This window comes from Nomia melanderi, chromosome 11, assembly GCF_051020985.1.
Source record: "Nomia melanderi isolate GNS246 chromosome 11, iyNomMela1, whole genome shotgun sequence".
NCBI lineage: Eukaryota > Metazoa > Arthropoda > Insecta > Hymenoptera > Halictidae > Nomia > Nomia melanderi.
Window position 1 is genome coordinate 11105339 of NC_135009.1, and position 25785 is coordinate 11131123.

At 42.7% G+C, this 25785-nt stretch overlaps 6 protein-coding genes across 11 annotated transcripts; 3 read left to right on the forward strand and 3 right to left on the reverse strand.

The window, feature by feature from the left end:
- Positions 1–109: 109 nt before the first annotated feature.
- LOC116430627 (uncharacterized) lies at positions 110–7627 on the forward strand (the record flags this gene model as incomplete). Its single annotated transcript, XM_031985048.2, has 12 exons — positions 110–399; positions 471–613; positions 676–813; positions 872–1041; positions 1155–1393; positions 1473–1784; positions 1915–2146; positions 2221–2327; positions 2479–2718; positions 2785–2851; positions 2954–3037; positions 4209–7627. Coding segments are annotated over 12 exons (4866 nt in total), but the record flags the coding sequence as incomplete, so codon positions are not given.
- Positions 3392–24442, forward strand: Rpp25 (ribonuclease P protein subunit Rpp25). 4 transcript variants are annotated; one of them, XM_031985173.2, is made up of 6 exons: positions 3392–3584; positions 21667–21777; positions 21848–22026; positions 22093–22203; positions 22270–22518; positions 24295–24442. In XM_031985173.2, exons 2-5 carry the CDS (start codon positions 21667–21669, stop codon positions 22487–22489), a joined length of 621 nt encoding a protein of 206 aa, XP_031841033.2. In that variant the 5' UTR covers positions 3392–3584; the 3' UTR covers positions 22490–22518; positions 24295–24442. The 4 variants fall into 4 exon arrangements, with proteins under 4 accessions (XP_031841033.2, XP_031841032.2, XP_031841028.2 ...); XM_031985172.2 differs by lacking the exon at positions 3392–3584 and adding an exon at positions 7745–7923; XM_031985168.2 differs by lacking the exon at positions 3392–3584 and adding an exon at positions 16295–16726.
- Positions 7930–9315, forward strand: LOC116430695 (peptidyl-prolyl cis-trans isomerase H). Of its 2 annotated transcripts, none has more exons than XM_076372211.1 (2): positions 7930–8087; positions 8362–9132. In XM_076372211.1, exon 2 carries the CDS (start codon positions 8441–8443, stop codon positions 8993–8995), a length of 555 nt encoding a protein of 184 aa, XP_076228326.1. In that variant the 5' UTR covers positions 7930–8087; positions 8362–8440; the 3' UTR covers positions 8996–9132. The 2 variants fall into 2 exon arrangements, with proteins under 2 accessions (XP_076228326.1, XP_031841035.1); XM_031985175.2 differs by lacking the exon at positions 7930–8087 and adding an exon at positions 9174–9315 and having other exon boundaries at positions 8099–8991.
- LOC116430689 (aromatic-L-amino-acid decarboxylase) lies at positions 9332–13190 on the reverse strand. The gene is made up of 4 exons (XM_031985165.2): positions 12974–13190; positions 12200–12414; positions 10440–11896; positions 9332–10337 (listed from the first exon to the last, which is right to left on the reverse strand). The coding sequence occupies exons 1-4, from the start codon at positions 13185–13187 to the stop codon at positions 10331–10333; spliced, it is 1893 nt and encodes a 630-aa protein (XP_031841025.1). The 5' UTR covers positions 13188–13190; the 3' UTR covers positions 9332–10330.
- Positions 15693–20175, reverse strand: LOC116430700 (aromatic-L-amino-acid decarboxylase). 2 transcript variants are annotated; one of them, XM_076372210.1, is made up of 15 exons: positions 20035–20165; positions 18792–19111; positions 18478–18704; positions 18299–18412; positions 18089–18140; positions 17929–17999; positions 17612–17854; positions 17385–17510; positions 17073–17311; positions 16790–16964; positions 16540–16705; positions 16421–16473; positions 16142–16338; positions 15990–16067; positions 15693–15831 (listed from the first exon to the last, which is right to left on the reverse strand). In XM_076372210.1, the coding sequence occupies exons 3-15, from the start codon at positions 18676–18678 to the stop codon at positions 15693–15695; spliced, it is 1854 nt and encodes a 617-aa protein (XP_076228325.1). In that variant the 5' UTR covers positions 18679–18704; positions 18792–19111; positions 20035–20165. The 2 variants fall into 2 exon arrangements, with proteins under 2 accessions (XP_076228325.1, XP_031841040.1); XM_031985180.2 differs by having other exon boundaries at positions 18478–19100; positions 20035–20175.
- On the reverse strand, positions 24040–25778 carry Mob4 (MOB kinase activator 4). Its single transcript, XM_031985167.2, has 4 exons — positions 25611–25778; positions 24813–25186; positions 24606–24740; positions 24040–24535 (listed from the first exon to the last, which is right to left on the reverse strand). Exons 1-4 carry the CDS (start codon positions 25668–25670, stop codon positions 24439–24441), a joined length of 666 nt encoding a protein of 221 aa, XP_031841027.1. The 5' UTR covers positions 25671–25778; the 3' UTR covers positions 24040–24438.
- Between the last annotated feature and the right edge of the window lie 7 nt (positions 25779–25785).

The window sequence follows — 25785 nt, forward strand, 5'->3', positions numbered from 1 at the left end:
TATCAACTACAGATGTTATTACCGATTAATCATAGTAGGATTCATCGGAGATAAGATTGAACGAATTGCAATAGTTGGCATTAAACGGCAGTACGCCATCAATTCTTAACGCGTTGATCGCAAGAAAATAATAGCCGGACGTCATTCGCGATTTGTGCTTGTCAAATCCGATGGACTATCCCTGAAGGAGTCGCTCATTGAGAGTTACAACGAAGGCTCGAAGATGCATTACCTGTGCTTTAGAAAGATCTTCAAGCGCAACATGCGCCTGTCCGATTCTCGTCGACGCAACAGCGAAGACTGCTACCACGAGTTATCTCATCAACGAAAACCTAGTGTAGTTGGTGATGTGAACGCGTCCGGTGATGCTCCCATCGTAGCCGTCGAGAAGGACGAAAAGTAAACAGAGGAGTAGACGATTAACGTTTATGCGTAAATCAACTCAACTTCATATTTGACGCGACTTCCAGGGCCAAGGAGCTGATCAGGGACGCGATCCTGAAGAACAAATTCTTGGGAAACCTCACTCAAACGCAGCTCGAGAACCTGATCTCGGTGATGTACCCTAAACAGGTTAAAGCTAACACTCGGATCATTCACGAAGGGGACATTGGTAAGTGACGATGAATACGCATCGTTTATTGTTGGATCGCGTTGATCGTTTCCATGCGACAGGATCTCACCTGTACGTCTCGGAGGAAGGCACATTCGAGATCTACGTAGGTGATACTTACCACGGAAGCTTTGGTCCCGGTATCGCTTTCGGAGAATTGGCACTCTTGTACGACACCAAACGATTGTGCTCCATTGACGGTAATGAAAATATGATCCTCGGATTCCTTGCAGTTCTAATGAGCTATTTCCTCTTTAGCGAGCACGGTTGGGAAGGTCTGGATGCTAGACAGAAACGTGTTCAGAACGATAATGGCGGTTGACAGTGAGCAGACCACGGAACGCAATCTTCAAATGCTTCGCAGCATTCCGATATTTAAAGACTTCGCGGAGGAGGTTCTGCTAAAGATTTGTGACCTGATCGTGGTGGTAAAGAATAAATTTTTCTTATTCTATTACGTTTAACGTCAAAATTGACATTTAAAGCTTAATTAATGCAATCACCAATGCAATCGATCTTGAAACCGCTTTCTCTTCGCAAGGAATTTTATCCTGCGGACGTTTACATAATACGTGAAGGTGAATTTGGGAGCAAATTCTACATCGTGAGCGGCGGAAGCGTGAAGGTGACGAAGAACAAACCGGGGGGAGAACAGGAACTAACGATGCTTGAGAAAAACGAGTATTTCGGTGAGAAAGCGCTGTACGACGAGGAGTCTTCTCGTCATGCGAACGTGATCGCGATGCCTCCTGGAGCCGAGTGCTACACCATAGAGAGATCGTAAATTAATCAGTTTTTGCGAACATTCTCCCGACTGCATTGTGCCTTGCATTAAACGCAACTGTGTCTTCGACGTTAGGACGTTTCTGACATACCTCGGCGGACTGGAATCAATCGCGAAGAAGAACTGGTTGAAACACCAGAAGTTCACAGATCTCGACGACTGGAGCGAGGAGTTCAAAAAGTTGACTCTGTCGGATTTGGAGGTAGAAGGGACACTCGGGGCCGGTGGATACGGTCGTGTGGAGCTGGTGACCGTAAAATCGTTTCCAGGGATAAGTTTCGCTCGAAAGAAAGTGAAGAAACATATGATTACGCAGGGTGGCTATCAAAGGATGATTTACAGCGAGAAGATGAACTTGAAACTGTGCGAATCTCTATTCATTCCCAGGTGAGTTTAAAGGGTACAGGATAGAAAAATTAGATTTTAGAAAGAGTGAAAGAAAAGTGACGACGGAATAAGCAGCTTCATAATATACGAGACTTTGGGATTAGGTTCTATCAGTTTAGGATTCTTTCAGGTTATTCAGGACCTTCAAAGACAAAAGGTATCTGTATTTCTTGATGGAGGTATGCCTTGGCGGCGACTTAAGGACTGCCTTGAATAGAAATGGCCGTTACGACAATTCATCCGCCAAATTCATCGTCGCCTGCGTGGTTGAAGGTCTCCACTATCTCCATTCACTGGGCATCGTCTACAGGGATTTGAAGCCTGAGAATATCGTGATCGACATTAGCGGCTATACTAAGATTGCGAGTCTTTTTATTTGAATTGTAAACCAATTATTGGTAACATTTCGCTAATTTGTACGTTTCCCATTCTGTAGACTGATCTCGGATCCAGCAAGAAGATCGGTGCCTACAAAACGAAGACCTTCATGGGAACGCCAGAATACTTAGCACCCGAAATCATTCAGTGCAAAGGCTACAATCAGTGAGCTTTCCCAAATTGAATACTTAACGGAAATTATCGAGATTTTTGTTTGATTTTTTTTTTGTTTTGACAAAACAATGCGAATTTAGATTTCTCCTCTAGAGTGAAGGTGAATTACAATTAATGATTATGGTTTTTTTTATCAACGAAGAGCTGTCGATTATTGGGCGTTGGGAATCTTCACGTACGAACTACTTCTGAATCGAACACCATTCGAAAATGTCAACGACATGGAGATATACAACCAAATTCTTCTAGGTATCAATGATTCGCTTTTGCCGTCTACTCTGAGAACGCCAGCAAAGCAATTTATTACATCTCTGTTGCAAAATGATCCTATTAAAAGACTCGGATGTTTGCGAAATGGTGTCGCCGATATCCGCAATCACAGGTACGCGAGTTAGAAAGAAAAGCGTCCTTGTAATTATTTATTATTAAATTATCGTATTCGTCGCAGATGGTTCCATGGTTTCAACTGGCGAGACTTGCAAAGTCAAAGAATGCCATCGCCTATTGTACCGACGGTAAATCAGATATTGTTTTCAAATTTTGTTCGCATACGGTTTGCCTAAGAGGAACGTGCGATTTAATAAGATTTCTTGTCGTATTCATTTAATTATTTACAGGTGAAAGGGCCTCTCGATCGGAGAAATTTCGACAGGTTGCCACCGGATTACAAAGCAGCACCATCCGATTTTTCCAACTGGGACGCAAATTTTTAAATTCGAATAAAATTCTTATTATTAAATTGCAATGTCATCCGAGATGTTTATAAAAATTACCAGCGAGATTTTTTACCTCCAAAAAGGGAACTTGATAAATAAAATTATTAAAAAAAAATTTAAATGGTCTATACATTTAATTAACGAAATAATTTTATAATCTACCTAATTCCATGCTCTAAATGAATTTTTGTGACATTCTATTATTTCGATAGAATTTTTAAGCAATGCGAAACAATTTTCCGATTTCAAAATAATACCGCAAAAGTTTACTCCAATGTGCCGTAAGTCTATTTGAAATGTTTTCGAAAATTTGATTCACGTAGTCCCTCTCTTGTGCGGTATACTCAAAAGTTTCTTTTACTTACAAGTACGCCTATTTCAAGATATTTAAACAATGAAACGAGCATAAAAAATCTTACAATGTAGTTAATGTACACTTGTAATACAATTGTATGAGTAATAAAGTATCAATTTATAGTTTTTAATGCGTGTGTGATAGTGGTTCGCGTGCTAAAACAGAGAAGAATATCAGGTAAGAGAAGTGAATAACCTGCTAGGGGAATCGGTCTTATTTAAAAGTAGATTTGAATTGAAACGTAACTATGACAACCGTACAAGTACGATATTGTTTTATAGCAAATATTTGAATGTTTGTAAGTTTTGATCGGTCGAATTCTTTGAGGCATCGAAAATTTTAACTTGGACATTGCGCAAAGCACACCGACAACTTCAGGTGGCGCACGATTTGCTGCACTCTGTGCAAATAACCTTGTTATACTATCGTTCGAACGGTGGTGACTTTACAAATTTGTATAATAGTTCAGTTATCGCATGTAAAACAAATTTCATAGACATGCTGTTGTATCAAGTAATTTAAGGAGCATAAAGTTTCTATCATGCAGTTTCGTTTGTAGTTGATAAAGGATAATATTTGATAGTGTACGATATTGGATTACAGTGCGAAAGAGCAAACACACGCGCTGAATTTCTTAATAATTATATACGATGTATATAACTTTAATAATGGAATGTGAATAGCACAACAGTTTCTAATGTATTTACACAAATCGACGAGTACCGCTGCATTATCAGTGATGACAGGACCTAACTTAACATGAGGTGAAACTAGGTCCATGAATGTTTTACTTGCCATTAATTTCCAGTGTTTTGTATAAAATACTACAAAATGGAAACCCATGAAAACGAGCAATATGTTACATTTCCTCTTTCTGGGGTACATGATGGTATACAAGATAACATTATATCTCATGAGGAGATATGTGAACCTGTTGATGAGTGTGTCCTTCAAGAAGGGCTCACCGAAGTGTCCGTTACAGATGTGAACGCTGGTATTACAGAGGCACAGGTTGCAGTTGAAATTTTAGCTGAACATTCTGACGAGGAAGATGAGAATCGTGTGGTATATCCCATATATATTAAACAAGAAGAACAGCAACAATATACTTCAGGAGATGACGAGTCTATGGCTGTGGAAGCATTGCGACAACTCGGTGGAATGTATCCTTGTTTCGAGGATAAGAAAGTGTCTTGTCCTAATTGTGTAAATCTTTTTTCACAGGCTGAAATGGCCAAGCATCATGCTACATGTACGACTAATAAATTGTCCTGTATGACCTGTGGAGAAAGATTTGAAAGGAAAATGGATTTAAATAATCACATGGTTTGTCATCAGGTAGATCGACCACATGCGTGCAGAACTTGCGGCAATCTGTTTCGTTCTAAGAGTAGCTTAAGATGTCATATGTTGGAAGTCCACCAAGTAGAAAGGCCTCACAAGTGTACGATATGTGGGGCAGACTTTCAGAGGCCTTCTAGTTTATCTAATCACATGAAAATTCATACTTATGTAGCTGGTCGTGCCATTATGCAGTCACAGGGTAATAATGTCTCGCAACAATCTGAGGAAACATTTAGAAAATGGCCTGAAGATGTAACAGAGACCCAAAACAATCAAGTGCCATCTTCTTCAGTGCAGACTGTACAAACTTACGACACTGTCCAATGGACAGTTCCAACTTACAGTTTTCACAATGAACAATCAGCAGTTAACACAATTTCTAATCCTCAGGAAAAAATAGATACATTACATGAATTCACTGTAATGCCAAATGGAGAAGTAGCACAATTTGAATACACTCAACAGAGCAACATAAACAATCAAGTCAGTCAGCAGTACAATCTTTCATTGAATTCTTTTAGTAACACAGATGCAATGGTGAAAGTTGAAACTTTATCTTATAACAGTGAAAATAGAAGGAATTATTCAGAAATTGAAACAAATGGTACAAAGCAGCACACTTGCAGACATTGCGGTATTAGTTTTTCTCGAGCAACAGCATTGGTGTCTCATGAAAAAATACATGCCTCTAAAAATTGGAATATGCCAATCGAATGTGAGTACTGTGATAAACAGTTCCAAGATGGAAATCACTTAGCTACCCATCAAACAACTTGTGCTAAAAAGATGATGCAGAATAATATAGAGCAAGGTACACCTAACAATAAGTGGGGTAAGCATGCATGTTCTGAATGTGGTAAAAAGTTTACTACTAAGCAAAAAATGTTCAGACATCAGTGGATTCATAGAAAGAAAACACATTCCTGCGAGGTTTGTGGTTCTCAATTTGAAAAACAAAATCAATTAGATGAACACAGATTATCTGCACATCCCGGTGATTCTCCATTTACTTGTACAGAGTGTGGTAAAAGCTTTGTATCTCGTCAGGGGCTTTGGGAACATGGTAGAACTCATGCTGGAAGCCCTGCACATTTTCATTGTGATACATGTTCCAAAACATTTTCATCTAGACAGGGGTACTTAATCCATCATCGAACACACACTGGAGAAAGACCATATGGTTGCAAATTTTGTTGGAAAGCATTTAGAGATGGTGGAACTCTAAGAAAACACGAACGCATTCACACAGGAGAAAGACCACACGTTTGTCCTCTGTGCTCAAGAGCATTTAATCAAAAAGTTGTTCTGAGAGAACATGTTCGATGGGTTCACGCAGCAGGAAAGAACGAAACTGAAGTAACTGGACCACCTTTTCCATGCCCTATATGCGGTGCGTTAAATCAAGATCGAGATGAATTATGTGCACATATTGTTAAACATTCTGATCAAATGATAGCAGAAGCTAAAGCCAAGACAAACAATAATGCCCCAAAACCCAAGCCAACTAAGAAAAAATCAAAAACATCTCCAAGCACTACCTTACAAGGAAAGCAAGCAGCTGGAAATAGAATGATTTCTAAAGCAGAACAGAATGAAGCACTTTTATCTATCACAGAAACAGATAAGTCGGACGATCAGCAGATTTTAAACGATAAGCAAAATAGTACCTTCCTTGTAGTAACTACGGACAAACGTAATGAAAATTATATCGCAATATCAGAACTCAAATCTGATAGCGTACAATTAATAGTTGATGAGAAACAAGATGAAAATATGCACATTTCGCAGACTGACCATAGTCATAGAGAATCTTTAAATATGATTGCTATAGATAAACAAAACAATACAACTCAGATTGTCACTACTGAATCTGAAGGAAGTGCACTTCATCCTACAACCAGTCATAATGAAATGACTACAATGCATTTAATACAGACATCAAAACAAAGCAATACTTTGCACTTAATATCAAAACAGAATGAATCATTACCTGTTTTAACACTACCAAATCCTCAGGGCCATGAAAACTTTTCCAGTCAAATTGCACAAATAAATAGTAGCGATTTACCAATGGATATGGTAACTCATCATTCAACTAGAGAAGATCAAAGTATGAAAGATCCCCATGAAATTGGGCAAGATACATTAATGCAAGATGGGACATCCCAAACAGCTGTAATACAAGTTGTACAGTACCATCAACATGAAAGTGATGATGGAGAAGAGTTGGTCTGTGGTATCTGTGGAGAAGATTTTAATGACAAAAACGTGTTAATGGAACACGTTAAAATTCACATATAATTATTGTTATTGTTTTGTTATTCGAGTTTGTGATAATCTTGTGCTATTAATGTGACTACATAGAAAACAATGAACTTGAACATTATTTACGTTATTGCGACAAACAAATGCGACTCAGCTATTTAAACATTATACAATAGAAGTAGCGGCAGCACCAATTTTTTATGTGTTTTAAAAACGCACTGATATTAAAACACAGGGAATTTTTTATTATATTTATACATTTTTAATTAATTCCTTTTTGTTTTACGATTCCCAAAAATGCTTTTGCACATTTAGGTCGTAAACTATACATGTGATTAAATAATGTACATGTATTAAAATAAAATCAGATAGATGAATATTTATATATTATGTGTAATACACATTAACGGTTACGGTAAAAAAAAAGTGGAAAACATATCGTAAAAAACAATCCGAGGCTTATGTACTTCTGCTTAATGCAGTTTTATAAACTGTTTGGTCTTTTAAATTTATGTATCATTTTACGATACGTGAGTTGTAAATGAACCAAATGCCACTTACAATGTAGAGTATGAGGTGCAATAAGGAAATAAAGTGCAATTTATTTTCTATATTTATTTTTTATTTTATATTACACTGAATCATACATTTCTGTTTGGTGTAAATATTTCTAGTTTGAAAAGTATGCATTTACGTAATAATCGGATTCCTCGTATTTGAATTGTCGCGCACTTTTTCAAAACAACATTGTGAAATAGTCACGTGTCGATGCCGGGACAAAATACAAGCGTACGTTGTTTTGTGAAATAAATAATTAAATTTTTTGATTGTGTTTCATAATTACACTGTTACGTATTGTCAGATTTCAAAACTTGATCATCGACTGTCATTACACACTTGAAATAAAGTAAGTACCAATCTTTTTAAAACAGTGTAAATACATTTTGCGCACATGTGATTTCAAATGTTCTAACATTTAAATTGTACACATATTATCGTATGAAACATTTAAAGATATAATTTAATATACAAGACACAATAATCAAAATTTATTACAATTTATATTTTAAAGTAAGTATTAACCTCCATTCTATACATAATCAGTACATCATCAGTATAAGATAGTGTTTGGAAACGATCGTGACAATTCCGCATTTCAAGCATAAAAATAAAAATATATTTACTATAAATGGATTATAATTATATACAAAAACTTGTTTAAAATGTACTTTTATGATTGAAAAAAAAAAATACGTTTCAAAGTGAAGAAGTTTTAACCTCAATTCTACAACGTGTAAATACTACAAACTTTAAAGAGGTTATGTTATTGCTTTCTGTTTTAAAGACTAATTTATTTATGAAACAAAAAGTGCTGACTGAGAATTAAGAGGAATTGATTAAATTTTTACTGAAAGAGAGCAAACATGCCTACATGGAATCAAATTCAAGCACAACTTCGAAATCCAAACAACCCGGTGGTATTTTTTGATGTGTCCGTGGGCACAACAGAAATCGGTCGAATGATCTTTGAACTGTTCGAAGATGTCTGTCCAAAAACCTCAGAAAATTTTCGGCAATTCTGCACCGGCGAATACAGAAAGGACGGAGTACCTTTGGGTTTCAAAGGTGCCATTTTTCACAGAGTCATTAAAGACTTCATGATTCAAGGTGGTGACTTTGTAAATGGTGATGGAACTGGAGTAATAAGTATCTACGGAGGTGGAACCTTTCCTGATGAGAACTTCACATTAAAACATGACTCTCCTGGATTATTATCCATGGCAAACAGTGGCAAAGACACCAATGGTTGTCAGTTTTTCATCACCTGTGCGAAATGTAATTTTTTGGATGGCAAACATGTTGTCTTTGGAAGAGTAATAGACGGACTTCTCGTTATGAGAAAAGTGGAGAACGTTCCTACCGGACCAAACAATAAGCCAAAAATTCCTGTTACAATATCTCAATGCGGACAAATGTAATAGCTAATTGTAATTTATATTTTTATATAGAATTTGTATGTTAAAACATACCGCAAATATTGTATTATATATTGTAAGATTAAAAAGGGTATTTTAATTGAATACCTCTTTCCATTTCTGCATTAAGAAAGATTTAATCATACTTTAACGAGTCTCTTTAATGAAACATAATTTTCAGGTAAATTGATGGCTAACTGTAATTATCGGCTCGAGGCTGTCATTACCTCCAGGAAATTGTATAACTCCTTACTAATATCGACTAGTTAAGAAATTTCATTTTCTACTACCCAATTTCTATGATACACACTTCTACAAATTACTACATTCACACCATAACTGTCGGAATGGATCTAAATGAAATCAAATGAAAAAAAGTTGCTTTACGAACTTGGATCTTTATTACACTAAATTTACATACGAAATGATTATCTCAGTTTACAATCTATGCGGGGGGGTATCATGATCAGACAAAGTTCCATACGCGATCCAATGCTAATACGATTTACTCTGTTCGATTTTTCCGAGAGTGAAACACTTAAAATGATGTACGCGCGTCGGTGTTCAATCTAAAGCTAAGATTATCATCGATTGACAAAAATTCGATCCGCGAATTTTAGGTCATTCGTGTATCAAGTTACATCGGTCTGGTCGGACGCCACGCTGCACGTGTATGCATTCATGCATAATTCGTTCGTCGAACAACCGAGTGTCCCCCCAATTAAACAGCCTAAGTATCAATCGATGTACTTGACAGCAAGTCTTATCCTTTCGCAACTACATGTTCGGCATTAATATACTCGGAATTGTTAACGCGGGCTCAAACGAAACTGCTTACTCTACGCACGATTACGTCTTTCCCAATCCGATCGACACGCGAGGAAATCAATCGGTCGCTTACAAAACGATTACGGCCTCCGTGACCGGCGATTATCGACCTCGATCACGGGAACAAATATGAAAATAAAATTTCGATCGCTCTTGCGTTGCGCAAAATCGTCCGCAAATCGAATTCTCGAACGGTTTACCAATAATCTCGACGAAAGAAACGTCCACCGAAGAGAATCATCGCGATCAATCACGAAATCCTCTGTCAACGAGGAACACCGTCGAACTTGCCGCCATTGAAACATCCGCAGCATCTCCTTTCGATCGACACCGATCAACAACGATCGAACGCGCCACTCCCAGACGAACAAAAATTGATTCAACAACAACAATAACGACAGTATTCACGTAGCCGCAGCGATATCTATATCCCACGGCCGGTAACGGTTGGATTCGTTTTACGAATCACGTAAATCACGAATCATCCGGCTATCATCGTCATCGGGATCGTCACGACCTGAAACAACATTACACCGATCATCATCGTCCAGCAGCAGCTCACGGCAGCGAAAACAGCTGGTCCCTCCTCTTGGGCACCGTGAGCTGAGGCGCGGTCTACCTGCTGTTACAGAAAACGTCTTCCTCGATGGTGTCGACCTGCGAGTTGTCCTCGACGACCATGATCGGCGTGGCGCCGTCGTGGAGGCTCGATTTCGATATGGATCGTTTGTACACGTCCCTGGACACGCTCCTCGTGAAGCTGAACTTCCGCACAAGCTTCTTGTCCAGAGCAGCTGGACTCTTAGGTCCTTTAGCCCTGAACTCGTCCTCCGTGCCCTCATAATGGGCGAGCAGCACCTCGGTTGCATGCTCCTCGATCACGTCCACCGCGTGATCGACATCTTCATCGGTTGCGTTCTCCTTGACCACGCAGAACCGCAGAATATACTTGCCCATCACCCGGGCCGGGATCATGTGGATCCTACCGGAAGCATTTATATTCGCCAATAGCTCTTGGTTAATCTCGTCGCTTTCCTTCAACCGGAAGCAGACCAGACCCACCCTCACGTCGTTCGTTATCTCGAACCTCTTGTCTTTCCTCATCAGCGTCTCGAAGCGTCTCGCGAGTCTGATATGATTCCTTATGTACTTCTGTAGTCCAGTGATCCCGTAGGATCTCATGACAAACCAAAGTTTCAGCGCCCTGAAACGCCTGCTCAGCGGTATCCCCCAATGACGATAGTCTATGGACTCGCCAGACCTGGCGTGTTGAAGGTAGAGCGGATCGACGACGAGGGCCGAGGTCAGTTTCACCCTGTCCCGCACCCACAAGCAAGAACAGTCGAAATTGACTAGTAGCCATTTGTTCGGGTTCGTGTTGAACGAGTCCGCGTGCTGGATCCCGGCCATCAGCGGCCTCATTTCTGGACAGATAAAGGCGTTCCCGGCGTAGGCGCCGTCCACGTGCAGCCAGATGTTCGGGAACAGTTTGCAAACCGGACCGATCTCGACCAGATTGTCGAACGCACAGGATCCTGTTGTGCCGAGTGTGGTGGAGACGAAGAACGGGACCAAACCGTTCGCCACGTCCTCCCTGATCGCGGATTCAAGCCGTTTGCCACGTAGCGAACCCTTTTCGTCTGGGTCTAGCACGCGGAGCTTCACTAGGCTGATCATCGCTGCCTTTTCTACGCAGGAATGCGCCTCCGTGGAACAGTAGGCGACCAGACGCGGAAGAAAAGCTGAATCCTCGGTGTTCGGGTCCTGTTCCTTCAAGGTTCTGATCGCTTGAGTGCGCGCCGCTAACATGGTGACCAGAATGCACTCTGAAGCCGAGCCCTGTATCACTCCGCCGCCTTTAGATGCCTTGTGCTCGGACAGAAACTCCCGGGGAAGGTCGATCGCCTTTGCGTACCAGTCGAGGACAATTGTCTCCAGCTCGGTGCAGGCCGGGCTTGCCGCCCAGGAGAAGCCTATGCAGCCGATCGCGTCGGACAACATGTCGCCCAGGATCGAGGGGAACGAGTTTCCGGCTGGGAAGTACGCGTGAAACCGCGGATGTTGCCAGTGAGTGATCTGAAACGCGTTCGAAAGGTTCTGGTTTAACTTGGATTCTTGATAGGAGGATGGTTTCACGTGTGATCCGATTTAACGATTGATTTGTTTTTAGAGGCTCTATAGCGGGTGTCCCGAGGCTCGGTCGGTTCATCCCCGGGGACGCCGGGGGAGAGGAGGACGGCGGGAAAATAGTTTTGCGGGACGAAGGAGCGTGACCGTTCACGGTCGCCTTACTTTTTACTATTTTTTCGTGTTCGCGAATATTATTAACATCTAAAGAGGTCGGAATCGATAATCGAGCCTCGGGCTCTTTCAACTCACCCCGGGCATTATCTTGCATTCGACGTCCCGCATTATGGCGTCCCACGACTCCCCTTTCGCCGGCGCTTCTTTGGGCAGAAGAGGCCTCAGGTAGCCGGGGTCCACGTTCGCGGTCACCCTCTTGCCTTCCAGGGTGCGCAGATACTCGCAGATGTACTCTATCATCTGCTTTCCGCGCACTTGAAACTCGTCGATGTTCATGGTAGTCTGGTCAGCTGGAATGGAATTTCGAGGAAACTAATGCGCGTAATTGCGACCCGATTGAGCACGTTCTCGACGAGCGTTGTACGTGATCGCGTTTTTATCAACACGTGGAATTTAGTTAACGTCAATTGCGTAAGGAAACATGCTCGAGACGAAACGATTGATTCCTTCGCGCGGCAGATTCGCTGGTGGCTGAATTTTTATCATGGAATTTACGATACCTGCTGCTAGAGACGCTTTCCCGATTAACATTCGTCGGTGATCGATTCATTAATTTCAAGGAATTAACGGTTTTACGCTCAATGTCCTATCATCCTCTTGTCCGATCGAGTTTATCGCTGCGAAACGAATTTTACGCGGTTGTGCAACGTTACATGTAGCGTCAGAGTCAAAGTCAAATCAAATTGAGTACATTTCACTTTTCAATGAATTCGTATAAAATCTATGTTTTGAATGGATAACGCACAGCTTCTCTCTTCGACGCACTGAAAGTTAGCGTCGCGTATCTCAACCTCCGTTCTCAGCGGGAATCTTCGAATCAGCTCTAGAAGATTCAATTGTTCCACTCACTTCTTTTTATCATGGAGAGAATAACCGGTCCACTTTCGACAATAGTGTACACCCGAAAAATGAGCACGTTCTCCCACGATTCTCGGTGCAACTTGGTGTCGCGAGAGTCAGCTTCAGAGCAAACGCGTAACAGGTTTGTCCCGCGTTGGAGCCGAGACTGGTAGCACCTGCCAAAGCGCCGGTCACTTTTATTGCGCGCCTCCACTTCGTACATCCCTGCCTTACGCAGATAAAATTAAGGCGGAGCTTCGGCGACCACGAGCATTTTTCACTTATCTAATTCATTCTTTCCCGCGACGAACGGCACGCTTCGACGGCTATTCTCGAACGAAATCGTTAATCGAAAGCGGTGGTTCCACCTACCCGGTTCCTAATTCTGCGTGATGCGTGCGGTTCAGTTATATTCTCATCGGATTACACACACACACATGTAATCTCTTCATTTTCTTCTTCGGAACTTCAACGCAAACGATTTATTTATATAAAATCCCTTTCTCATTTTCTTATCTTTATTCCCTGTAAAGTGACAATCGAATATTGCCGATCATACGGAGTACAGTCTTCCAAACTTATCCTTCGAATTTCGATTCGATTTCGAAACATCGTCGTTAAACTTTGCTCGCGTTATCGGTCACTTCCATGGGGAACCTATATTCTTCACGCTATCCGGGCTCTCCCCTATCGATCCCCATCTGGGTGGCTATTTTAACATGGAAAAAATCGATTGGTTCGTACAGCGTGTACCGCGGATCGATCTCGACAAAAATCTGAACGAAAATTCGCGAGAAGGGTGGCCGGCATCAATGGCGGCGCTGCCAGAGGGGGGTTCGGAGCATGGGCCGGCCTGTTGTCGATGATGCACGGGGAGTAAACTCGCGTCTCTCCTCCGTCTCCCTCCGCCCCAGGGTTTATAAATAGACGTTTACTCTTCACCTACATTTACAACACCCCGTAGAGAAGCGGTGACAGGTCACCGGTCAATCTTTGTAACACACACGTGGGAACCGGGCGTGATCACCACCATTTTCTCTCGTCACCACCTTCACGCATGATCTCCCCGCGACCGTAGTTTTCGAATTGGATTCTCAATCGAGCCTGTCCCGGGTGTTGCGATCGCTCGGGCCTCGAATTAATTAATCCCATCACCGAACCCCTTGTCTCTTGTATTAAGCCGCCCCGTAAGTTCCCGCCGACAGTTTCTTTTGTGCGGTTTTGTCGCGCGCATACGCGCGTACTGATAATGTGTCCTACCCTCTATCGAACGTGGCATAGTAATGAAACTTCGTTTAATTCGTTACAGCAGAGAAATGTCTGGGGTTGATATTTCGTCACCTTTGTACCTTTAAAACTCAGGGTTCAGAATGTTTTGTGCAACCTGGATGAATTCAACCGAATCACTTTGTTGTGCTTATTGCGCGCCGCGGATATGAAAGAATAACCCAGTTTCCAATGTTATTGCTCCGTTGGCCAATGCTTGATTGCCTGTTCGGCGAGCAACGAAAACCTCGAGCGTCTCTCCGTATTCGAAATTCGTGCGTGTAAGCGAAAAGGAAGTTGGATTGTCAGGGAATTTGGGCTGATCGATGTTGTCGATGAAAGAAACGCCGTAAGTTTGATACGATAATATTTTTATTGAATTTTCTGATTCACATAGCATGTTGGAGGTTTCAGATTATCGAGAACCCTGCCGATAGCGACAGAATCATTAGGGCGGAGTGTCTTCTAATTATCTTGAGCACTTGATTCGGGGGATGGAGAAGGGAGTTGAAGAGGATGGTGCGGTAGAGGGTTGTAACGTTGAATTAGATCTCCCCAATCGTGTCTCCTCGCATCGACGTCCTCCTTAAATACTTCCCACCGAAGATCGATTTTCCACCGTCAGTTCCCGGAGATCGTTTCGCGGCTCAGGTATTCATCGAGCTCGATTAATCAACATTCCCCGCGTTCTTCCTTGACGTGGTTTCGCTTGACATAATATCGGCTGACGCGCATCCGCGGGATCACGTATATGATCGGTCGTGACAATTCCCCCGGACGGAAAATGTTTTTCGCGCACACCGACCGAAATAAATCGAGAACTTTGCGAGGAAAACAATCTTCGCGAGCCTCGGGAAAGCAAAGATCACGACTGGACAGCGTCTAGATGCACCGCAGACGACGCTAATATAGTTTTCGATCGCTAGCGACGGAAACAACATGCTTCCTGATCATTTTTTCTCTTGATATCCCCTACGCGACGCGTGTTTTTCCTCGTCCCCTCGCTTTCCTTTTGTTTTCTTCGACCCGATCCATCGTCAAAGAGGAACCCATCGATCGATCGGAACGTGGTCCTGAAATTCACGATTGTTTGCGCGGCTCCCGGCCACGCGCCGTATCATCGTAGCGCACGCGGGGACTCCGTCGCGATCCAAACGGAGCGCATTTATACAAAACAGATCAATAAGCAAGTAAAGAAGACGCGCTCGCGTTTATCGAGCGCATTCAGGAGAGCCTGCGGTCAGCCTCCCGTCGAACGCTTCGCTTGACGGACGCTCGACTCCATTTTGGGAGATGTGCGCGGGGTAGAGGCATTGTTGAAGAACGGTTTCGATCGACTTTTCGAGCATTCTCGACGGTTCCGTCGGCGGTGTTCACCGTTCAGCCGGGATCTCGAGCTTCGTGTCTGGTCGATGCACCAGGAGAGAACGTTAGTAAACGGATAAGCGGATCGGGAAACGATTTACGCCCTTCCGTTCGGCGATCTTCCGCGCGAAGGTGAACCGGACGGCGAGGGTTCTGGGCTGCAGCCGTTGCTGCTGCCGCGACGGCTTCCGGTGCTGCCTGCCTTCAAGCGGACCATTGTGTCTAGGTGACGGAATCTGAAATGAATGATTCACTTTATTCCTTCTTAACTTGCCGCGGAGACAATGTCGTATTCCTTTAATCCACAGGTAGCTTTTGTTTTAAGGAACCAGGTGATAAATGAGAGAAATCGAACTTCCATCTTCAAGAATTCTTTAAGAAGGTTGTTCAGTACCTGAGCGATAGTTCGCTGGTATCGGCAGCGTCCCTCGCCTGCATGAGATACGCTAGAGGCCACGATATCCACGAACGTCTGTGAACACCATACAGTATCGTCGTTAATGTCCACGTCGGGATGTTCAGGCGAATGAAATCATTGATGCTTACGTTGTCGGATGAGGATTCGAGCCGATACCACCGATCGTTGCCTGAGTGTCCAGTTTCGCTCCAGTCCTGTTCGGAGTCTTCGTGAATCCCGGCTGAATCGCGGGATCGGACACCATTCGGACGAAGAAGGACCTTCTCTGTTCCAGAGTGGCTTTCCTCTTCTTCTCCCGGATGTCAGCCAGTTCATCCATGACATCCTGCGATTTTAAAAGGAACGCAAAGCTCTCGTAACCCTGAGAAACCCGGAAAAATCGAGCGAATATTGTGTATTTTACTCACTTTCGATTCCAACAGCTCAGCCAGGTAATCAGTGATGATGCTCCAGGCGATGTCTACAATACGAAATTGAGCATTAAGACACGTAAAGATTAGGTACGTGCGAAGAAGATATTACGAACCGACGTCAGAAGCGGTGGCATTCGGCGCAGCGAGTGCAAAACGAATTGTAAAGCGTTGGTTCACTCTCGCCGGCACCATGTGCAGCTTCCCCGAGTCGTTTATGGCACTTAAGAGCTTCTGGTTCAGCTTGTCGGAGCCTTTCGCGCGGAAGCAGACCAATCCCAGCTGAAATTCATCACAATGTTGGCGAGTATTATAACAAAGTATCCTTACAACGTTAGAAAAGACTGTGCAAGGTAAATAACTCACCACTACTTCGTTGCAAACCTCAAACCTGGCGTCCTTTCGGACCAGCGCCTCGAATCTTTTTGCTAATTGAACATGGTTTCGGATGTAGGCTTGCAGACCGGATATTCCGTAATTCCTTAAGACAAACCAGAGCTTCAGCGAACGGAATCGTCGGCTCAGAGGTATGCTCCAGTGTCTATAAATGTACAAAGCTCCAACATCAAGATGAAGGGACAAAGAACATCATCTACATAGATATAAGCAGTCTGGAAGGAAATAAGGGATAGCGGACAATTGATGTTACCTATAATCAATCGCTGTATCCGCGTGGGTGTGCTGAAGATAAAGCGGATCGACGACGAGCGCGCTGGTCAGCTTGAACCTGTCCCGCACCCATAGGCAAGAGCAATCAAAATTCGTCAACAGAAACTTGTTGGTGTTCGTGTTCAACGAGTCCGCGTACTCGACCCCAGCCATCAAGTATTTCAGCTCTGGACAGATGAAAGCGTTCCCCGCGTACGCCGCGTCCACATGCAGCCACACCTGCGAAATGAAGGTCTGAACCCATCTGACGGCAAACAACGTTATTGGTGAAATTAAGAAGTAATCATCTCACGCCGGGATATTTTTTACAAATTGGACCGATCTCCTTGAGATTGTCGAAGGAGCAGCAAGCGGTGGTACCAAGGGTGGTGGAGACGAAGAAGGGGATGTACCCCTCGGCGGCGTCCGCCTCGATTGCCTATTAAAACAACGGAATAGAATGATGAGAATTATCGGAGAGAACTACGACGAAGGCTCAGCTGCTCTATTAACCCTTTAAAGAACGAGAAGCGAACGGACCTGACGCAGAGTTTCGCCTCGAAGCACACTCTTCTCGTCAGGTTCCAGGATTCTAAGCTTCACGAAGCAAATCATCGCGTCTTTCTCGACACAACTATGACTCTCGCGGCTACAATATGCCATCAGCTTCCCCAGAAGAGCGGTCTCGTCCAGGTGCGAGTGAGCCGGCGACTCCTTGAGCCTTGCGATCGCCTGCGCCCTTGCCGCCAGCATGCACACCAAGATGCACTCGGATGCTGACCCCTTACAATCAACGAGAAACAAATTGTATTACTTTTCTCGTACGAAGGATACCTTGCAAGGGCTTGAAATGATACCTGTATCACGCCTCCTCCCTTGCTACCTGGGCTAAAGTACAAGAAGTCCGTCGGTAGGCCGATCGCCTTGCCTGTGATGGAATTTCGCAAAATATTTTCATTACGCTTAGCAAACTCTCGCGCGAGATAAGACAGAAATGAAGGGAACGTGTTTCATTACCGAACCAATCGCAGACTATCGTCTCTAGCTCTGTGCAGGCTGGACTGGCCGCCTAGAACAAACGAAAGGTCGTGATCCGGCGTTGATCGAGCAAATAATTACCAATCGATCCATCAAAGTCGGACGCAGGGGACGCGAGGACCCCTGCATTCTGCCCGGAATATTAAATTTGCGGTTCGGCAGCTAACGAGTAGACTCGGATTGGCTTACCCATGAGAATCCGATGCAACCAAGCGCGTCGGACAACATATCGCCGAGAATAGACGGAAAGGAGTTCCCGGCCGGGAAATAGGCGTGAAACCTCGGATGCTGCCAGTGGGTGATCTACAAGAATTCTTCGAGTTCTAACCCGCCCAGTCTGTTTCTTATACCGGTACAAGACAAATTACCCCAGGCATGATCTTCGACTCGATATCCTTCATGATATCCTCCCAAGGCTCCGGTTGTTGCGGCGCTTCCATGGGCAGAAGTGGCCTTAAATACCCCGGGCCAACATCCGGTGTTACTCTTCGGTTGTGGATGTTGCTCATGAATTCGCAAATGTACTCCACCATCTCCTTGCCGCGCACACGGAACTCTTGGATGTCCATCGTGACCGTGACTCGCTATCACTGATCTAGCAAAAGAAGGTACCGCGTCTTCACTTTACCCTCGCCGCGGACTGCTATTTCCCGCGAACCGACTTCAACACCCGGTTCACTACCTTCACAAACACTGTAGCTTTCTCGTGAAGATCGTTTATTCGATCAGATTATCCGGTGAAGGCGTTCTTCGGTCACTGATTCGTTCGCGGCGATAGTCTTCGGAGCGATGTCGCGGTCACCGCGCGGTGAACCGTCCTACCTGTTGCTAGTCAGAGCGACGAGGATGCCGGGGTGCGTCCAATCGGTCCACGTCGGATGAGCCACCACCGAACAATCCCGAGTTTCGCTAACCACCGTGGATATATCGAGGATCCAGCCAGCGAAAAGTCTTCTCGTTGTGCGCAAACGCATCCTTCCGCGAGGATCTTCTTCACGGGTCCTCCAGGAAAGGACAAGCAGGAAAGAGAGAAAGAGATATATAGGTTGGTGGAGAGAACGCGAAAGAGGGGGGGGGGGGGGCAGAGGGCGGGACGAGATGGTGCGAGAAAGTCGAGAGAATGGATCTATCTATGCTCCAGAACAATTTCCGTCAAGGGGATGCTTGAAATAGACACATGGGAAGCCATCCTCCATCGCAAACTCATTCTTGTCGTTCGTCATCCAGTGTTTAATAACTGTTGCGCGAGGTCGACCTCTCCCTTTGAAGCTCGCGGGAAATAATTCCAGCAATATCCGTTGCCAAATTGGACAGAGCTTCGCCGCAGTGATCCGATCTCCGTCGGGGAAAACACGAAGAGCGATCGCCGTCAGCTGCGCCCGATGCGAAAACCGAGAAGTTCAGACTTCGCCGAAGTTTCCAGAAGGTGAAGGTTCTCGCATTCACCGCGATCTGCTGACTCACCCCTGGGAATTTGATCGAGCACCTTTCCATCCGATGAACAGACGGACGACCGTTTGTCATTGAAGGGAAACGATGAACAAGATCGTCGGTGACCGGCGATGAGTCACCGCGGCGGACACATTTCGGACATCTCATGAATGGGGGTGGAAACGGAGGAAAGGGAGTCGAAAGTTCCCGCGGCGGTGAGAAATCTCATTCCGCGGGGCTGATAGACGCGCAAGTATGCATAGAATCGGCCGGGTCGGATCGACTGGTTCGAGCTGGGCTCCGCCGAGGGAAAACTTCTCGAAACGAAGGTTCTGGCTCGTTCATTCGCGGCCAAGTCGTCGAGCATCTTCGCCGCGAAAGAGTTGGCCACTCGAATAAATTGGAAGCCGGTCTCCTAGCAGCGCGCGATGGTTTATTACGGTGGGCGAGGAGCGCGTAGGCATCGTTAAGAAGGTGTCAGACGCAGAACGTACCACGGGTAGCTCTTCGCCGCTGGTCGAGAGATGGTGTCGCGCACCGAAAGTGGTCGAAATCCTTGACCTTTTCCCAGTTTTTTTGTCGCGGGATCCACGGCGTTCTCCCAATTGACCGGCTTCGAAATTAGATTGTTCGACGAGTCGCAGTCCACCGCGAGAGAACACGTCACTGGAGCGACTCCGTTCGCCGTCACTGTCAACACCTGGCACGCAAAACCGGACGGTCAGCCAACGTTTCGAACCGATCGCGTTACCGAACCGAATCGACTTTCTTTTCGCACGTTTCATCGGACAACACAGCGATTGTCGTCGTTTACTGAAACGGACTCATTGGCCGCGACTACTCATGACTACTTGGCGAATAGTATCATGGAACTATATAGGGCAAATAATGATTTCTGCTTAGACGCGGAACTAGGGGTAGCTCCGCGAAACTCTAAATCTTTAAAGGGAATCGATCGCGGTGGAGGTGTCACTGTCTGCCTAACAAAACTTAGAACTATCTATACGATAGGTAAAACCCGCTTTTTCTAGAACAGCCTCGATTGCCCATCCCATTTAAGCGTAGGATTATTTTACAATACGCTTTCCGAGGAACAGTGTCCCCGCTAAATGAACAATTATTCTTGAATACCAATCTCGAAGTTAAACGATAATTAATGACTTGGAGTTCTCATCCCGAACCGCTCAAATGAAAACCGCTACCTTGCTTGAATCGATGGTACCGTTGATACCATCTATCACCGATTTATCTTCGTCCCGCTGACTTAGGCCGAGGATAAAATCCAAGACATTGGTAGATTTTTATCCAACTATAGAGCTTCTGATCTCTGGACGCTCGCGGCGTGCCCCAATAATTCTCCATCCGACATAGTTCTCAGAGGAGCGGACTGATCTGACACCGAAATAGTGCAACGAACTCTCGATAGTAGCCAGCGACCAGGCCGTTCATTGAATAGTTCGGACCGCGTAAGGTGAAACGACGCCCTTTAGGGATAAAAACGTTCATAATGCTGGAATGCAGGGGCGAGGGACTGGCAGGGGTGCTTAATAATGCAATATGGCGTCGTGGTGTCGCGGCGCTATGCCGACTATGCCGCATACCACCACCATATACGCCTACACTGCGACCCAAGCCTCCCCTACCCCTTTCGTCCCCTCTTGCCAGCAGCCGACCGGGAAGGGATGTACCGTGCAATCGAATGCTGATTGGAAAATATTGATGGGGCTTTCCATACGAGGATCCCCCTGACCCTTTCCCGCCGCCGCAGCTTTTTCTCTCGCCCGGAATTCCGGAAATTATATCGGACGCGAACTTTCGAGGGACCAGCTATATTAATTGACGATCATCGGAACGAGATTGATGGGACGCGTGAGACGAACCCCGCTTCACTGATCCCGATTCCTTCGTCGAACACTTTTGAAAACGATTGGAAACCGTGGGACCAAAATGTCTGTCCCTGTGCCGCGACTATTCAGTTTGGAACTACCTTAAACTGTACTCCATCTTTGCCCTTGACCCACCGGCGAAAAAAGAGTGACTCGAAATGAATAAGTTTCCTTCCTCAACGTGGACCGAGAAGGATCTTCGAATTGAATGTTTATAATAACTTTATGTAATTCCTGCAGATGGGTAGATCGAAACTGAAGAAGAACAAATGGACGAAGAACTTGAAGGAGGAGCCGGAGGATTCGGGAATTCCGATACCTAATTTACCGGAGAAGTACCTTTTAATGCATGTAAGATCGTGATGCCGGTGGGGAGGGGAAATGATTTTATTTTTTTGTAGTAAATCGTTTTGTTTATCAGGTCAAAAGCGGTACCAAGATTAGGAATGTCCTTGGGTACGCGCTGAAAGAATTCCCGAATTGCAGCAGCGTTGTGTGGACCTCGGCTGGCAATAGTGTAGGAAAAGCCATTTCTTGCGCGGAACTGTTCAAAAAGAAGCATAAAGGACTTCATCAGATTACAAGCTTGCGTTATACTCGGTAAATCCTGTGGAAGTTACTAAGAGTACGTTATATTTCTGATGTAATTGTTTTATTGAATTGCAGGTCGGAAAAGTCCAAAGCGAAGAGCGAAAATGGCGCTGAGATGGAGGCTCGACACGTGCCGGAAATATACATTTTATTGGCGAAAGAAGTGAAAGATACCTCAGTACCTGGGTAAAACAATTCGTTATTGTTACTGTCATTATTGTTGCCATTCTAGTGTCGTTATAGTAAGTATAGTTATCAGGCACCCGACGATAACGGGGAATTCTTGAATGAAGAAGACGTGAAAGATGGGAAGAAAGGAGGTGGCCAGGAAGCTGGTGGTAATGTGACCTGCATTGACGCCGAGGAATTCGCAGTAATGGGATTGAGGACCGGTCAAAAAAGACCGAAGAAAGAACAGCAAGCGGGAACGACGTCGAAGAAAAGTAAAAAACGAAAAAACGATAATCGATAGTGAAAGGGAGAAGAGTACTGTATAGCATTGTGAGTAAAATGGAATGTTCGAAGTTAATTCGAATTTCATGTTGGTAATATTTTATAGTTCAAGATGTTTGTATTAAATAGAAAGTTTATTCTTACATGCACATTCGTTACAGAAATGATCGCATAACAATATGTTCCTGTCGTCTGCCCCGTTCATGAATATTTCCGAGTTCCTTATTTACAAATTGTTTGTTTTCCGTATGTACAATGTTGCATTCAAAAACGGGTATGCACGAGTATCGCGAACTTATATATAGTACGAAAATTCAGTGCCCTTCGAATAAATTCGTTCTGCGAATTTTTAAAAAGGAAAACAAGAACATTCTGTCGTATTGCAATTGTACCGCAATAGTATAAGCTATCGCGACGTCGCATCGGCATAATATATTGCTAATTAAAATCTTGTGGCACTCACCACTGGTCAGAATTCGGAGACAGAATGTTTTACAATTCTTCCATGAGATCGTATTGGAAAATTCATAAAGGGTTATTTATGAATTAGCTTACGGAAATCTTCCACAATGAAACAGAAAACCGCAGATGCATTTAATTTTATATTAACCGCTGGTGAAGTCTATCTAGTAGAGCTTATACATTCGGCAGTGATGTAGATAATTATCTGGCACTGATATTGCCTGGTGAAAGAACTAGAGAATACTTTCAACTTCATGACACTTCCGATACTTTCAACTTCCTAATGTATAATCAGCTGTCTTCGTTCAAATGATTAAAAAATAATTTTTTTTTGTTAATGTTGTCAAAACTGAAGTATAACTCAAGTAAAAATTAATATTATTGCAATTTAAAAATTAGTATCATTAAAACTGTAAAATATTTCTATAGCCAATCAGATAATGAATTAATGAATCATTAAACGTTTGTTCATGAAACTATAGCTTCATGTTTACTCGAATTCCCTAGTCTTATTTTTATAAATGCAAGAGCTCTGGCAATATGTCAGAACTACATACATTATTCTTATGTCTAACAACTGACAATATAAATATGACTTCTTTCAAGTGTAAGTTATTATTAACAACAGGAGAGAAGCTTTGTATTCCAGTTTCATTACCATACGAGATAAATATTATATAAATATTTATTACCATCACTGCCTTTAATAATGATGTTGAATAAGTATTCGTTTAATATTGTGATTATAATTACACCAAATTGATGAATTGCTTTATATTATACGGAATAAATCTATTTTCACATCATAAATACTTTAAAAGAAAATCAGTATTAAAAATCAGTCGATTAAGCTTACTTATTAATTTAGTTATAACTTACACCTAATTTTATAAATGAAACAACTTCATGTGCGAAAAACGTTTTTGAATTCCTCTATAAGTATTAATTTAAATAAAATCAAATATTTTTACAAAAATATACAATGCTACGGAATCTACCTCCAGCAAAAGAAAGATTTAACTCGAATTTCTTGTTATTAATATAATATTTGTATGGATGAGTTATTCATGTAATAGTACATAGAGACAAAAATTCAATGACACATAATTACTTTAAATTCAATGTATTGTAGAAAATATAATGAATAAGAAGTGTATCTCCATATGAAAAGACTTGGTAACAGTTTGTTTATGGTTTCAATGGTCTTCATACATTATAAATCTGACATATTTTAGTGATAAACGAATACTGTAAATGTGATTATGAAGCATGTAAAATTGCTTTATACATTGAATTGTTTTTAGAAAAAATGGAGAACAAGAAATTGTAGTGTTAAATTTAGAAATTCACATTTCATTTCAGGTGGAATAATTACCGACCCGTTTCCGACACTCTTGTCACATTTGGAACAACGTCAAGAAGTACTTCAGCAGTGTATTAATATTATCAATGATCTCTCTAAATCTGACAAATTAACTTTGGGCAATATAAATAAATGTTTATATTCTAGGCTTCACTTTCTGTGGTTCCGTCTTCTTCCATTATTGGTACTATCAAACATTCTTTTGACATCAAGCTGTATTTTGTTACAAATGCTGTAAACCTGCAACAAACGAATTCAGTTAACAACAATATAAGTAGATCGTTCGAATTTATAGTGTTTATGACTGTACCTGCGACACAGAAAAGTCTCATTCTCAAACTCATCAAATATTATTCTATGATGATAATATGCATGAGAGAAAATTCTGTAAACCCTGCGACTGACAGATCCAAGCTTAGCAACTGAAGATTCCTTAATACTCACTCTGAAACAAAATTTGAAACATATATAATTATATTATTTATCACTTTTTTTTATCTATAATCTCTTATTATACCTGCTAGGAAAATACTTGTTACTATTAAGTAAACAAGCAGCACCATCAAGTGTGTGTCGTGTATAATCAATAGCTGGACATTCCTTAGGTGTTTTATGTGCAGCACACAAAAATATCCATTGTTCAGTGGCTGTCATTTGTGTACAAATGTCTGGATGACAATCCTCCTGTAGTCTCACTGTTAAACCATTCAACTCCATACAAAATTGTCTAAGATGCTCATATTTCCAAACAGCCTCATCTTGAGCATCTGGCATTTTAAGTATTAAATCGACATTGGAGGGTTCTCTCCGGATCATTTGTTGAATATATTGCTGCACTGCTAACGTGCTATCCATTTCATCGAATGGTTCATCTGGCCATCTACAGAAATCCTAAACAAGTGACAAATCAAAATATAGAAGAACGTTGAATTCCAAAGACTGTTTAGAATATCTTCATTATTGCAGAATAGTGATAATGCACTCTGTTATTACCTGTCAAACATTTGTACATTTATCATTAAAATATAAGATGGAAGGTATTGCAATATCTAATTAACCTAAAATTCTGTTACAAATTGCAAACAATTTGTTCATTAATAATTACACGAAATAAAGTAAACAGTGTAATGTGTATTATTAGAGTGTGTAAACAGTCGTTTGTTTTATGGACCATTCATTGATTTTCATCAAACATTGTTAGGGACGCGTTTAAATGTTTCTGCTAGTACGCTCCGTAAAAAGGAATACACATCGAATAATAGCACTGGAAGTACAGTGATAATGAATTGTTAACGAAAATAACATCATTATTAACCTTTGCTTTAGTCCCGGGCCTATTTCTTCTGAGGATTGTAGGTCCGTCCGCCATCTTCATTTTGCCAGTTGTTGCACTCGATCAGCGTGCACGTTCGATCGTATCAAATAAAAAGATCTGGTGTGTCGTAATGTCGGCCTAGAGAGTAGCGACACCATACAATCGATACATGGTG

Excerpts from the sequence above, each read along its gene's own strand:
- LOC116430695 (XM_076372211.1), top strand. The coding sequence starts at position 8,441 with ATGCCTACATGGAATCAAATTCAAGCACAACTTCGAAATCCAAACAAC.
- LOC116430689 (XM_031985165.2), bottom strand. The coding sequence starts at position 13,187 with ATGTACGAAGTGGAGGCGCGCAATAAAAGTGACCGGCGCTTTGGCAGG. Across the intron at positions 12,415-12,973 it reads TCTCTCCATGATAAAAAGAA|CTGACCAGACTACCATGAAC; the intron begins GTGAGTGGAACA and ends ATTCCATTCCAG. Across the intron at positions 11,897-12,199 it reads AATGCAAGATAATGCCCGGG|ATCACTCACTGGCAACATCC; the intron begins GTGAGTTGAAAG and ends AACGCGTTTCAG.
- Mob4 (XM_031985167.2), bottom strand. The coding sequence starts at position 25,670 with ATGAAGATGGCGGACGGACCTACAATCCTCAGAAGAAATAGGCCCGGG. Across the intron at positions 24,741-24,812 it reads AACAAGTATTTTCCTAGCAG|AGTGAGTATTAAGGAATCTT; the intron begins GTATAATAAGAG and ends ATTTTGTTTCAG. Across the intron at positions 24,536-24,605 it reads GAGACTTTTCTGTGTCGCAG|GTTTACAGCATTTGTAACAA; the intron begins GTACAGTCATAA and ends CGTTTGTTGCAG.
- LOC116430700 (XM_031985180.2), bottom strand. The coding sequence starts at position 18,678 with ATGGACATCCAAGAGTTCCGTGTGCGCGGCAAGGAGATGGTGGAGTAC. Across the intron at positions 18,413-18,477 it reads AGTCGAAGATCATGCCTGGG|ATCACCCACTGGCAGCATCC; the intron begins GTAATTTGTCTT and ends GAATTCTTGTAG. Across the intron at positions 17,312-17,384 it reads TTTGTAAAAAATATCCCGGC|GTGTGGCTGCATGTGGACGC; the intron begins GTGAGATGATTA and ends TTCATTTCGCAG.
- Rpp25 (XM_031985168.2), top strand. Across the intron at positions 21,778-21,847 it reads AGAAGTACCTTTTAATGCAT|GTCAAAAGCGGTACCAAGAT; the intron begins GTAAGATCGTGA and ends TTTGTTTATCAG. Across the intron at positions 22,027-22,092 it reads ACAAGCTTGCGTTATACTCG|GTCGGAAAAGTCCAAAGCGA; the intron begins GTAAATCCTGTG and ends ATTGAATTGCAG.